We start from the raw sequence: 15,203 nt of genomic DNA, 5'->3' as shown, positions 1-15,203 counted from the left end.
AATTAAAAACAAGGTTTTTATTTATTTTTTTACTTTACAATTTGCTACTATGGGTAGTAGTGCTGCCTGTGTGAACTGTAGTTGCGCATGCACAGTATGGACACAGTCGTCCACGGCCATGCTCGCGCATGGAAGAAACAACAGAGCGACAATCATTGAGATACTAAAAGTCAGAGAGTGCATGAGGAATGGGCTGTTCCAATTAATCACAGCAACCTGGAAGCTTGACTGAGCCAGCCTACTACAATCAACATATTTAAATATCCACTGTATAAAGAAATAAATAAGCATAACTCAAAATTAGAAATATGCAAATTCTATAGTTTATAGAAATGGAATTATACAAGATACAATTAATATTCATATTGTATGTACAACGGTGTGAAATAAATATCCAGTGCAGTACATAATCAGACAGGAACACAGGTGATGCATGATATTAGAGCATACATACTCCGCCATATTTGGACATACTATTCTGAAGCCAAAGTATAATATTAATAAATGCTAAGGCACCAATGTAAACATAAAGCTTAAAAACAATAATGATAAGAAATAAAAGGTCTGAAATAGACACAGTGCTGCAAATGATTGAGTATCTTTTAGATAAGGGTACTTCTTGATGCTGTATACTATTTAGCCTCTTTTTGGCATATTATACTGGAGTTAAAGATCTTGTCAACAGAATTAGTTCCCTTTTCCATGGGAGTATGAAAGCGGTGAAGTCACCACCTGTCAGCTGTTCTGTGCACAGGCTAGGTACTTGCCAGCGCTCGCCACAGTATTGGAAAAGTGGTCCCTCTCTGGAGCTATACCTGAGCACAGCTGTGTTGTTTTGCTTCTGGGTATCACCTCCGAATGCCAAACGATGACTAGTGTTACAAACTGCGTTATTTGGTTGCATGAAATTGCAACCGAAAGGCGCACAGGGCCAGCAGTCAGGCGACTGAAGTCTCTGACAAACCTACAGTTCAAGCATTCATGGGAAAGTGGCCTTACTATTTTGCTTATTATAGGGAGTATCAGGCTGGTATTATGCAAACAGTTGGGCATGATGGTATCCCCATGTGAGCATTATACAATAGCCAAACACCCAAGTGTTTGATGTCTGGCAGTATTGGTTGCAGTATAGATGGACAGGCTACAGGCTATATTCAAGCAAATGTAAAATAAAGTAAGGAAAGGTTGGCAGAGAAGAGGAGACCTCTCCTACCCTATCTATGGAGTTGTTATAAGCTAATACTGAATAGAGGTGGCGTCTAGTGTTGGAATTTCATGCGTTTCGGCGCATAACCACGCCTTCTTCTGGAAGCGCGTAGTGACGTCAGACGGCATTCTGAGCACCACCCGCCGCCAGGCAGATGTCCTCCCCATCGCTCCATCCACACTGCCAGCTGTGACAGACTGAGGAGACTCGCTCACGGCCGCTGAGATGCGCATTTTACACTACTAAATTGTAAGTGCAATTCTTATTGCGTGTTTGATTTTATAAAAGTTAATGCACCATCGGAGCACTCTCTCCCTCCCCTCTTGTCTGTGTAGTTTGGGTACCTGAGTTCACCTATAGTATAGGCAAACTCCGGCTAGTGATGGAGCAGCAGGGAGCGGTAATAGACGCTCGGCTTTAATACAGCTGTTCAGCGGGGGTGTGGCTCTGGAACTTGGCAGTGGATCAGTAATAAGTGCTCAGCTCAATGGTGGGGATTGTTCAGTTGCTGTGGTAATTAGAATTGGGCACTCAGCTAGCCAAGCATAGAGGGGTTAATTTGGGTATTGGATACACCCAGCAGCAAGCGTTAGAGCGGTGGCCAATTAGCTATACTATAGCTGAGTGCTGGGAGGTGTTAGTACTTAGTGTTAGGTGTAGGTAGAAGGGAGGTTAGTGTTAGGCATAGGTAGGGGAGGGTTAGTGGGAGGTTTAGGTTACAGAGGAGGAAAATAGAATATCTGTAAAATTACCAATATTCTACTATCGGGAGCATCTTGTGCCCACTTTACTAGACGTCCCCTTTAAATGTATGTCTTTGGTTGACCTGAAGTATTTTACCTTTGGTAATGGTTTCAACCTTTATGTGCACAAATCCTTTTATTACTGAAGAGGAAGTCCATTGTACTGAATTCTACCTTTCCTCTAATCTAAGCTACATCAGCACAAAGGGCATTACTATACCGAACAAGGTGCATAATGAACTTTATTGTATAGGACTATAATAGATGATCATAGCCAATGGAGGTTACTTCAGGATACACAACCGGTGAGTCAGTGATGACTGAACATTACACACATCACTTGACCAGTGGTCTGGACTTGCTTGGGATGTTCCTGGTTTGAGTAAGCATCAGCGTAGTGGATGGAATATTTTCTGTTTCCTTCTTGTCAAATTCTCTCTTATCCTATGTTCAAATCATTTGCAGTCTTTTGGTGCCATAAATTCAGTTTATTTGTCTACTCCATGTCATCACCATACATGTTCAGTTCTTGAAATTATTAACTGTCAGATTTGTTGTTATTATTAGAAAAATATGTTTAAAATAAGAGAAAATAAATGTAACTGGTGATGGGTGGCATATACCGTACATCACCAATTATACTATACACTGCCATTTATCAAAGGCAAGCTACAAAAATGCAATCAATGCCCCATTTCCAGAAGACACTTTGTATCCAACATTTTTATTCGGCCTTTTTGTGACAGTGTTTTAGGACTAAAGGGCGTACAAACCTGCTGCCAAATGGACTTTACAATGTCTACTGATTGCTAATTACAATACACTAACGTTGTTAGACCCCGTTTCAAGAAAGTTAAATGCCAGATCCAGTTCTTCTTCATCATCATCATCATCATCATTTTCTTCTTGATTGTTGATATCTTCTTCTGCCTCATCATCATCATCATCATCATCATCTGCCTCGGCTTCTTCTACACCTTCAATCACCACTACTTCAGGAGCAGCATCCTCCCTGAACCACACTGCCTTGTAACCAGCATCTTCCTTAAACTCCTTAGTTAGAATAGATTTCACCTTGTTGTCATCGGAATCATCATCGGCATCATCAAGCTTCTCTTCTGTTCCTGATGGCTCTGTATCAACTGGGGAGCTCTTCAAGAGGGCACTGCCTAAAGCTACTGCGGTAACCAGGTTCACATTAGAAGAAGATGGCTCCTCTGTGATAACACCATCAAGGTCAGGATTGTCATTTCCTTGATCTGAGTTAGTGTTATCATCTATAAGTTGGGCAGTTCTGTCTTCAGAATCTCCAAAACCCTGAAATCAGAAGAGACATAATCATTTATCCAAAAGCGTCACGTCGCTTAATGCAATATAAATACTTGATAATGTCATAGATTGCTAATGCACAATTTTAACTACTTTACCCGAATAAAAGGATAATTAAGATGTGAATCCTCTACCTTACACATTATAGGTTGTTTGGCTGAAACTGGAAATAAATACGAGTTTTCATATTCATGGTGCGCACTAGCCATTAGGCCTGTCCTCAATTCATGGCAGGGTAGAGAGGTGTGTCTGATACACACATCTGAGGGGCAGTAAGAGGCACTGCTATTAACGAGTGTCATCATGAGAAGCATGCATGATTATGGGAATCACTAACCAAACCACCAACAACAGGGTTGGGGGGAAGACGGAATCAGAGATGCAGTAATTGTAGGGAGGAAGGTGGGCGTGTAGTGCAACAGTGCTGTGATAGGAAGGTGGCAGTACAAGGGAAAGGAACAGTCCTTGGAATTGTGTGGCTGCAATATGTATGGAGACAGTACTTTGGAAGTATAACTATGTGGGGGAAGGGGGACACATTGCAGTGTGTGGAAGGATTATAGTTTGCAGTCATCACCTGTGTAATAGCAAGGCTTGCTGAAGGGTGTGTGAAATAGCCCTCATACAATTGTTTTTTTTGTGCATGCACCTGTCCTAGCACATTTTTATTATAAATTCAGTTTGTGCTGGCTACAATCACACAACTGCAGCTTCATAAACCTTTCTGAATCCTTGCTATGATCTGATATGACCTGATGATGGTTGCCAATTTCTGCTACCTAGTTGCAGACAGTTTGAAAGGTCAAGACAAGGTTTGTTGTTAGAACACATCTGAATTAAGATTTCATAATGTTTTCCCTTTACTTGGTACCTTCCTGGTCAGTTTTTACATTGAAGATCTGTGTGCTACTTACATCTCCTGAACTCCTCCCAAATTTGCTTCTTATCAAATCTCCGTACTGCTTGTGAATAAGGAAGCCTAGGCCAGCTAGAGCCACAATAAGAACAGCTCCCAGGGAGGCGCCAAGGGCCGCCATGTCACCGGAAGAGAAGTGGTTTAGTGCCCCCACAGAACCTCCATCGTCTAGTGAAAACAAATGATGTTAATAACAAAGGTAAAAATTACAAAGCAGCACCATGAAAGCGGAATAAAGTAGTCTGCAGAAAAATATTAAAGTCATTTGCTCAATGACAAAATAAACCACTTAAAATGAGGTTGATAAAATAGCCATCCTCAAATAAATAGGTAAAAGGGGACATCTGACACCTGACCTACATACCACAAAGGATTAAGGACCTGTTTTCAATACACGCAGATTGGATGCCGAATGGATTCAGAAAAACTGACTCCAATGAATGCCTATGGGCCTGTTTCCATTAAGCGGGATTTTTCTGATGCAGACTTTCCCATAGGCATTCACTGGAGTCAATTTTTCTGCATCCATTCTGCATCCAATCTGCGTGTATTGGAAACAGGCCCTAACAATAAAACAAAAACAAAAACTGACAATACCTAAATGTAATAAACACACTTTGTTCTTATTTTTCTTTTCATTAAGAGATCAGTCCAGCCCCGTTTCATTTAAACTTTGAACTGCTTGAGTTGTGGCTGGAAAGTGCTGGAGAGCCTCATGCATCACATGCCTAATGTATACAGTTTGATTTAAAGTGAATCTGAAGTAAAAAAACAGATACTCACCTAAGGAGAGGGAAGGCTCTGGGTCCTATAGAGCCTTCCCATTCCTCCTATGGTCCCCATGTCACACCACTGGCTCCCCTGTCAGCAGTCTCTGACTGCTAACAGAGGAGCCAGCAGTGGAATGCGGGGATTGTAGGAGGAACGGGAAGGCTCTATAGGACCCAAAGCCTTCCCTCTCCTTAGGTGAGTATCTGTTTGTTGTTTTTTCACTTCAGACTCCCTTTAAAGGGAACCTGAAGCAAAGTATATGTTTACCTACCTGAAACAAACATGCAGCTAATCTTGTCAGATATTTGTCAAAAATACCTAATCTGCGTGCGTATTCAGGGTCTATGGCTAAAAGTATAGCAGATCACCTGGTCAGCCAGGAAATCTGTATTGTTCAACTGGAAATAAATATGACTGTATTCATATCTCTCTCACTTCAGGTGTCCTTTAACCCCTCCCTGGTGGTGCCTAACCATAACCCCCTCCTTACCTGGTGCCCAACCTTAATCCTTGTGGTGCCTATTCTAAGGAGCATTATTTTAAAGAGCAGGGAACTTTCTTTAGGATTATACATTTTAGGGTAAAAAAAAATCAGTCATGAAGTTAATAAATGTGTAGTTTGAGCAGAGAACAGGTACATGAGTGTTGGGAAAGACACTGGACGGCCTAATTTAAAACGACGTGGTTGGGTTTGAAGATCTCCAAGCAAGCAGAGAATTTTTGAAATTCTATGTAGATCCCTCTAGTGTTCATGCGAGAGAAAGTACAAACTACATGAAGATAATGCTTTCCTACCATAGAAAGGAAGAAACAGAGAATGGAAGTGTGCTGTCAGGGTTCAGATACACTTGAAAGTAAGAAGACTGTCAAATAATGTTTTACAGACTAATTGTTCAAGATGGATTAAAGGGAAACTGAAGTGACAAAAAGTGCCCCTGGGGGGTACTTACCTCATGAGTAAGATGCCTTTGGATACTAAAGAGGCTTCACTCGTTCTCCTCCGCAGGCCCATTCCAACTCTGGCACCCCTAAAAAAGAGCCCGTCAATGCGTGCCCAGGCTCACTACCTTAGACCTGCTCTGCTTGTTTTTGGAAAAAGACAGGCTGGATTGGGTCCAAGGTACTGTGCATGCACGAGCCATCTAAACCTGCACAGTGGTACGGACCCGATCGGGCTTGGCTATTCCCGCCCGGAGTCCAAACAGGATGGTACTAATGCAACTGTGCAGGGAGGCTGCATTTCAGGAGTCCCAACGCTGGAACATGCTGATATACGAGGATCAGGGAAGCCTCTTTAGGATCCAGAAGCTTCTCTCTCCTGAGGTAAGCATCTCATTGTGGCCTTTGCAAATCTCACGTTTGATTTAAAGTTTTCTCATAAATTATCTCCATATACCCTTTTCTAATTTTATTCAGCATACATCTAAATGTGTGTACACAAGTGCTATAACATTCACCCAGAGGGGTGAGATAACTCATGAGAAAAGTTAATGCATCAGGTCCAGGGTGAGATAGCTAATGAGAAATACTTAGTGCATCAGGCCCAGGGCAAGATAACGCATGAGAAAAGCTAATTGCATCAGGCCCAGGGGTGAGATAACTCATGAGAAAAGCTTAGTGCATCAGGCCCAAGACGAGATAACTCATGAGGATAGTGTAGTGCATCAGGTCCAGGGTGAGATAACTTATGAGAATAGTGTAGTGCATCAGGCCCAGGGCTAGATAAGTCATGAGAATAGTGTGGTGCATCAGGCCCAGGGTGAGATAACTCATGAGAATAGTGTGGTGCATCAGGCCCAGGGTGAGATAACTCATGAGAATAGTGTGGTGCATCAGGCCCAGGGTGAGATAACTCATGAGAATCGTGTGGTGCATCAGCCCAGGGTGAGATAACTCATGAGCATAGTGTGGTGCATCAGGCCCAGGGTGAGATAACTCATGAGAATCGTGTGGTGCATCAGGCCCAGGGTGAGATAACTCATGAGAATAGTGTGGTGTATCAGGCCCAGGGTGAGATAACTCATGAGAATCGTGTGGTGCATCAGGCCCAGGGTGAGATAACTCATGAGCATAGTGTGGTGCATCAGGCCCAGGGTGAGATAACTCATGAGAATCGTGTGGTGCATCAGGCCCAGGGTGAGATAACTCATGAGAATAGTGTGGTGCATCAGGCCCAGGGTGAGATAACTCATGAGAATCGTGTGGTGCATCAGGCCCAGGGTGAGATAACTCATGAGCATAGTGTGGTGCATCAGGCCCAGGGTGAGATAACTCATGAGAATCGTGTGGTGCATCAGGCCCAGGGTGAGATAACTCATGAGAATAGTGTGGTGCATCAGGCCCAGGGTGAGATAACTCATGAGAATAGTGTGGTGTATCAGGCCCAGGGTGAGATAACTCATGAGAAAAGTTAAGTTCATCAGGGCTGATACGTTAAAATGTATTAGAAAGGTTTTGTTCCCCTGTATCATTCTGAAGGCATCTATAAGTAGCAAACAGCTATACTATTACCAATGGGACAGTCACCACACAGTTTGGACCAAATAATTCATTTTTAGACTTTGTTTTTTAGATTTGTTTGCCATCTTCAGTTTTCATATCCAGTGAAATCAATTTGGTCAATGATGTGCTTTCTTTTCTACCAATCACAGGGTTTAAACTTGCTATATTTTGCAGGAAAAGGTATTACAAATTCCAGGAATCTGAAGGCATTTTGTGACTGTAGTGGTAATGTAGGGTTTAGTGATTTATGTCCTCTCTGTTTGTCTGGCCCTGATTCTTCCTTACATAGCCTCTGAATGGAACATGTTAGAGGAAAGCTCTTCTAGTTTTACCTCTGAGTGTGACAATACTGGTCCAAGCAAAATCTCTGTATTTCATGACAGTCTGTGTGTGCTCTGATAGTTAACATGTGAATAGGGATTTGTAGCAAGGCAACAGTCAATGGGGAAGTGGGGGACCTACAACAACGGACAGGATTGAGGACCCTCCCAGATATAGGCTTTACTGAGCTGTACTGAAATCTTGTAACTTAGACTTTAGGCCACAGAAAATGGTTCTGTTTGTGTGGGGTTTTTTGTTTCATTTATGGGGCTGAGAGAGCAAAAGAAGAAAAACTAAAGAAAACTGTTCATACATTTTGAAATGTGACTTTACTTTTCACAAAAAATATATAAGCTATATTAATGTTTAATGCGCCATTCTGAAACTTAATGTTATTAACTTCCTGATCGGTATGCCCGACACTGTGTTGGGCATGCCGCGCTCAAGAGGTTTTGCTGGCGTGAAGTGTTCCCCAGTGTAAATCTAATAGGTTTAGTGGCTTTATTACAAGTTAGCTAGCACTAGGCTAGCTTGTTTAGGTGCCCCCGATCACCCTGATAGAACCGCTATATATATTACCCAGCCTGGTTCTAGCGATCGTGCAGCCTCCCGCACAGCTCCGGTCTTCTCTATGGTGAGGATCGGGACTGCGCATGATGTCGATGACGTCATGTACGATCCTCCTCATAGAGAAGAGTGGAGCTGTGCGGGGAGGCTGCACTGATCGCTGGATCCAGGCTGGGTAATATATATAGCGGCTCTAGTGGGCGATGAGGGGGTGATCGGGGGGTGGGGGCACCCAAACAAGCTAGCCTAGTGCTAGCTAACTTGTAATAAAGCCACTAAACCTATTAGATTTACACTGGGGGACTCAGGCTAGCATAACCTCCTGAGCGGCATAACGCTCAGGAGGTTAAAACATGACCCATCCATTGTAGCCAGGCATGATTTTCTGAAATTGCTATAAAGTTTGGATTTTATTTCTTTGCCACCATGACAAGAGTATATAATTTGTTCCATAGAAACAGGACGGTGCTACCATATGGGCAATTATCCCAGGGCCCTGAGCGCTGCTGGGCCACCCCAAATCTCCCCCTGAATTGTGCTCCCAGCGGCCCGTGCAAAGTTTTTGGCAGCATAGCAATTCACCTGTCCCAGGTGCCCCGCTCCTCCATTAATCTCTCATCTTCATCCTCGTCTGGCTGCATCTTCTCAGAGACCTGGTGCATCTAATAACATAATGACATGCTCTCGGTCACTGAGAAGATGCGGCCGGGCGAAGATGAAGATGAGAGGGTTTAAACTAATGGAGGAGCGCGCTGGCTGGGACAAGTCGATTGCTATGTTGACAAAACCCTTGCAGGGGCCCTGGGATCACAATAAAGTTTTCGGAGGGAGGGTAGTTGCAGCAGCCAGTTCAGGGGCCCTGGGTGGGGGATTTGCAGCCGGGGGTATTAGGGGGGCCCCCAGGTTAATTTTGTCCCAGGGCCCTATTGTAGCTGGAACTGCATAGAATACCCCTTGATTCCCCTCTCCTCATGTGGACAATATACTGCAGAGGCATGGCAGTAACCTATCAGCATCTCCAGGCGACATATTTTGTTTACTGAAGCCCGGATGAAGGAATGTGTTTTTCTTGGGCTGTAAACCCGGGTCTGGTCCGGTCTTTTTTCAAGACTGACATTCAGGTTTAGCAGTTCCTGTTAGGAAGTTCAAGCAGAGGTGCACATAATGGGTCTGCAGACAAGGGCTGCAGACAAGACTCTCTGCTGGGAATGCAGACAAGACTCTGCTCTGAAAGTGCAATGTGCATACAAGACTTTGTGCTGTGTCTGTGTGCAGAACATGGGGCTGTACTATTCTCACACATTTCCTTGAAGGAGCAGGATCAGTTCTGCAATACATCTGCATTATAGATCCCCAGCTACTTTGAAAGCCTTCTCTGAGGAAAGATTTCAAAATACAGTCATTAGTGTAGCTGCCACAGAGATGCTTGTTGCAACATTGCCTGTGTACCGCAGAGGTAGCAGAACCCTGAGATAAATATTTTGGAAATGATACCTGTAGGAGTGTTATTTCCAGTGGTTGTACTAGTTGCCTGAGTATTGGGAGCTGTACTCGTGATGTCTGTACCAATAATGATGGTTGTTCTAGGTGAAGTAATGCCTGTTTCTGTGCCTGTATTCTTTGTGGTAATTGTTGTGCCAGTACCAAATATTGCAGTGGTGCCTGTACCCTTACTGGTAGTTGTTATTGTGCCAGTACTTAGAGTCTTAGAAGAAGTGGTGTCTGTACCCTTGGTCGTAGTTGTTGTTGTGCCAGTACTAGGAGTTGTAGTTGTTGTTGACCCTGTACTGGGAGTTGTTGTTGGGCCAGCATTAGTGGTTGTAGTTGTTGTACCAGTGCCAGTGGTTGTAGTTGTTGTTGTACCAGTAGTAGGTCTTATAGTTGTTACAGAGCCAGTACCCGGAGTGGTAGTTGTTGTTGTGCCAGTTCCAATAGTTGTAGTTGTCGTTGTACCTGTACCTGGAGGTGTAGTTGTTGTTGTGCCTGTGCCTGGAGTTGTAGTTGTTGTTGTGCCTGTAACTGGAGTTGTAGTTGTTGTTGTGCCTGTACCTGGGGTTGTAGTTGTTGTTGTGCTAGTACCTGGAGTTGTAGTTGTTGTTGTGCCAGTACCTGGGGTTGTGGTTGTTGTTGTGCCAGTACCTGGAGTTGTAGTTGTTGTTGTGCCAGTACCTGGAGTTGTAGTTGTTGTTGTGCCAGTACCTGGGGTTGTGGTTGTTGTTGTGCCAGTACCTGGAGTTGTAGTTGTTGTTGTGCCAGTACCTGGAGTTGTAGTTGTTGTTGTGCCAGTACCTGGAGTTGTAGTTGTAGTTGTGCCTGTACCTGGGGTTCTAGTTGTAGAGGTACCTGTGCCAGTAATGGTTGCCTTTGTTGTTGTTGATGGGTTGACATTGCCTGTAGGCCCAGTATTACTTGTAGTAGAGCCAGTCCATGGGGTGTGGCTTGTTGTGAATGTTGATGTTCTTGTTGTAGTAGCAACAGTGGTGGGCGCTAAATAAAAAATTAGTTTCAAATATTTATATACTAATATAATTAGGTGCTCGTGTCATAACATCTATTACTAATAGCTATACTATTTCTACAGTCTGACATTGTTTAAAAAGAAATGGAGTTGAATTTCAGAACTTAGGTACTAGTACAGTGGTGTTTAGATTTTTAAAGTGTAAGTGAACTTTTAATTACATTTGCTTAAAATCATTTTAAATGTGGTTCTGATCTGTAATTAAGTTTATTTTTATTACTGAATTTGCTTCTGTTCTAAAATAACAGCTTGTCACTTCTACTGTTCACTGTACCAAAATTAGTTTTGAACAGCCCATTCTCCTGTTCTCATGTTCACAAATCTTAACAGTAGATGTTTCATAATGAATGTACAGATTCACCTAGAAACTGTAGAGACAGTTGTTTAAAAATACAAGGTCTGTGAAGTTGGTACAAAAATCATCCGACTCCTCAGTTTATGAAACCTCCAACTCCGACTCCAGGTCCCCAAAATAGCTCCGACTCCTCGACTCCGACTGCTTAGTCTAATACTTACCAGGGTTGTGGATTTGGTACAAAAATCATCCGACTCCGACTCCTCAGTTTATGAATTTACCGACTCCGACTCCAGGTACCCAAAATTGTTCCTACTCTGACTCCTCGACTCCAACTCCACAGCCCTGAAAAATACGGTACACTATCTAAAAAAAATAGTAAGATTTAAAAAAAAAATTCTCCAAGAGTAAAATGCACTATAAATTACTTTTCTCCTATGTTGCTGTCACTTATAGTAGGCTGTAAAAATCTGACAGGTTTTGAACTAATCCATCTCCTTCTGGGGATACTCAGTTTTTCCTATTTTGCTTTGCAAAAGCATTCCCTGTGCAGGGTCTATACAAATATCCCAGCCAGCCTCCATAGTCCTTTGTACACTATTGCGGGCATTGGATTAAACAGCTGCCAGTCAGTTAGTGTTTTTTTTGTTTTTTTTTTTTAAATAAAACCCTGACAATCCCCTATGAGGCGATGGACTAGTCCAAAACCTGTCAGATCCATCAGATTTGTACTACCTACTTTAAGTGACAGCTACATAGGTAAAATCATTTATACTGCATTATACTTTGGAATAAATGCACATTTTACTGGTGTGCATAATCATGCATTTTGAATTTTAGGGTTAAGGTGGTCCTTTAAGCAGAAATCAGCACACACTGTAGCTTGTTTACTATTAGTAAAAGCCCAATGTAACAGCTTGCATTGTGCATACTGGGGCTGAAATGTCTGTATCTTAAAAGGGGAGTGAAATAAATATGCAAATATACAGTATTACAGAATAATCTAGGCCTCAGTTTGAGTGCACTTAACAATGAACCATAATGACATATAGCAGAACGTAGTAAATTATTCACATTACCCAATTATCTTTGTTTCAGGGTCTATATGTAACCCCACTTACCCAGTGATGTTTAACCTATCATGTAGCGTCCTGCCCCAGTGCAGTCTGGGAGATCAGGTAATGTCCTTGCTCACTTCACAGAGGAAAAAAATACATTCAATCCATTGATTCAACTAGGCAGCAGTAAAGATGTTGGCGTCTTTTATATATTTCACAATGTAAATAATGGGCAAGGTGAGATTCTACAAAGGGCACATTTTGATTATAGAATTTAGAAATTAATATATTTAAAAAAAATAAAGCTAAATTCAGTAAAGTTCCCCTCTTAGTACAGGAACGTTAATGCCCATATTTACTAAGATTCCACATTGTAAACCATTGCTTTAGTGCAGTCATGCTTGCCTAAACATTAGGTTACTGGCTGCACAACAGAGCACAAGGCTCCATTGAAATGAATAGGGAAATAGTACCTGTGCATGTACATATATATTGTCAGCCATTGCACCAGCCAGATGGTGGACCACTCACACATTTATTAAATAAATGTGTGGCAAACGGTCACTGTGTTGAAAGGCAATGTCAATTTTGTTCAACATTGGGAACCACTCTGCAAAAGAAGGGGGAGGAGTAAAAAAACACTCCCCTTTGCAGAGTGCTGAAAAGTTATTTTAAAGAGAAGATGAAAAATTATTTCCTAGAAGAAAAGTACTTTGAATAAGATCCTTGGTGTCTGAAAACCTGTTGATGCCGGCACTGGGCGTGGGTGTGGGCTGTCCTAGGGTGTGGGGTCTAAGTGGCCAGAGCACCTCACAAGGTATGATGAACCAACTATCCCTAGTGGATGGCAGACTGCTGTGCTGCCTAGGAGCCACCAGGTGACAGGAAAAACAGAAAAGAACACAATGGCAGGTAATACGGGACTAACTACAGACAGGACTGGGAAGGATGGAGTGTTGACTGGACTGCAGACAGTGATCTGACTGACAAACAGGATCAGCAAGGACAAACTGTGGACTGGATTGCGGACTGTGGACCTACTGACAAACATAACTGACAAGGACTGACTGCAGTCTGTAGACTGACTGGCAGGACTGGTAAAGACAGATAGAGAATTGGACATCAGACTGTGGACTGACTGACAGACAAACCTGGCAAGTACAGACCACAGACTGGACGATTGGCAGTAGACTGACGGACTGACAAAACTGGCTGGTACAGATTGCGGACTGATGTTTGGACAATCCAACAAACATGATGGGCAGAGGAAAAGTGTGACACGTTACAGTTGTAAGAGTGAACTCCTCAGACCGAGTCTCCACCCCTCCAAACACCAACACTGCGCGTCCACGTCATCTGCTGCGTACTGCGCCTGCACACGTGGCAGATGACGTGGATGTGTGAGCACAAATGCCCGTGCAGGGGCAGAAGACCCTACCCGCCAGTGGGGTCGCAATAATTACGGGCGGGCAACAGGACAACGCAGAGGACCGGGGTAGCAGCGAGGGACTTAGATGGCTGCGTGGGGCTGGAAGAAGCCCCAGGTGAGTAAAAAATAGATTAGGTTTTGGAAGACCTATGCTTACTTTATCCAAGAATGTTAAAATTCCCTGTGTGTTTGCCCTACCCTTTTCACTGTCTGACCTGATATTGCTACTAGACAGAGAAATAGCTTGATGATCTTACCCGCAATAATTTCCACTGTAACTAGGGTTGACGTTGTCTCCAAGGTTATTCTGTCAGTTGCTGAAACCTGTGTGCATAGAACAGTGTCATAACAAAAGAACAGCATCCAAGGTGAAAACTGTTTAATACCATGTACTCACATAAGCATTGCAGGGCTGGCACGTTTTAATGAGGAGGTTAAATATGAGTAATCAACACACTTTTTAATGTCAAATCACTGAAAGCTGATATTTTGTGTTGTAAATAACAATTGGACTGTTATTGCAAAAATATCCTGAATCTGCAGTAATATGCTTTGATGTTTAACATTGCCACTTAAAATTAGTACTGTAACAGTATATCTAGCATTGTAACAGAAACTATATTATATTGCAACAGCTTTATGGTGAGTTACAAGTGCTGTGGTAGGTGGGGATGCCTTGTGATCAGGAAAAAATCATAACTGCTGATTCAGTTTAAAAGAAAAGTGATGTGCGTGGATTGCAATGGCAACTGAGAAAATAACAAAGCATTGATCACTCACAAATAGCTGGAAATGCTGTTTGCTAAACTTGGATTTTGCCAGACATGCTTGCAAAAACAGCAACCAACAAGACAGGCATTCCTTCTTTTCTGTAGACCGGAAGATGTGACAAACATAATTTCCAAAAAATAATTTAAATTGATGTAGATTTTTCAGTCCACGGGACAAAATGTTTTTTCACATATTCTCAGTCCGTCATGAATAACTTTGGGCCCAGAAAAGGTGGCAAAATGTGTTTTAGATTTTAATTCTAAATGTTTTTTCTTGGCATGGTAGAATGTAAACTTTGCACTTATGGATGCAACAATGAAATGTGTTCAATCTCAATGGGCCTGATCCAATTTACTTTTTCTCCTAAGTTTTCTTCTAGGAGGTCATTTTTCATCTCCTGTTTAAAATAACATTTGCACTCTGCAATTGAAAAAATACTGAGTATTTTCTTCTTGCTGGTGGCTTAAAAGGCATTTTGTGATGTGAAAATATCTCCCAGGTGACATGTTAGGAGAAATAGTGAACTGGATCGGGCCCATTGTTCTTTGGACATGTTCTTTTTTTATTGCAGTGTCACTGAGGGCTGAAAGCTTAGAGCCATGCAGTACTGGCCTTTGGTTTTGTCCCTTGCAGACAGGGTGTGATGAACCTGAACAGAGGAACAAGGGTTGACCACAGTTTTCAGGAATACTGATACAGGTACAAGAAAGTGTTTATTGCAACCAAATTGTGCATACAAAAATAACAATGCAAATTAAATGCAACCATATGCACTG

At 42.5% G+C, this 15,203-nt stretch overlaps 1 protein-coding gene across 1 annotated transcript in view; it reads right to left on the bottom strand.

The window, feature by feature from the left end:
- Positions 1-2,671: 2,671 nt before the first annotated feature.
- CDHR5 (cadherin related family member 5) overlaps positions 2,672-15,203 on the bottom strand; it is a 73,960-nt gene continuing 61,428 nt past the window's right edge. Inside the window, exons 12-15 of the mRNA XM_068259825.1 lie at positions 13,914-13,980; positions 9,851-10,843; positions 4,194-4,363; positions 2,672-3,267 (exon numbers count right to left, since the gene is read on the bottom strand). Of these exons, the coding sequence (XP_068115926.1) occupies positions 2,764-3,267; positions 4,194-4,363; positions 9,851-10,843; positions 13,914-13,980 (1,734 nt within the window). The 3' untranslated portion in view covers positions 2,672-2,763. The remainder of the gene's footprint in view (positions 3,268-4,193; positions 4,364-9,850; positions 10,844-13,913; positions 13,981-15,203) is intronic.

Source organism: Hyperolius riggenbachi, chromosome 11, assembly GCF_040937935.1.
Source record: "Hyperolius riggenbachi isolate aHypRig1 chromosome 11, aHypRig1.pri, whole genome shotgun sequence".
In the NCBI taxonomy this organism is placed as follows: Eukaryota; Metazoa; Chordata; class Amphibia; order Anura; family Hyperoliidae; genus Hyperolius; species Hyperolius riggenbachi.
The sequence above is the reverse complement of the archived record's forward strand: the minus strand, read 5'-3'. Positions and strand labels throughout refer to the sequence as shown.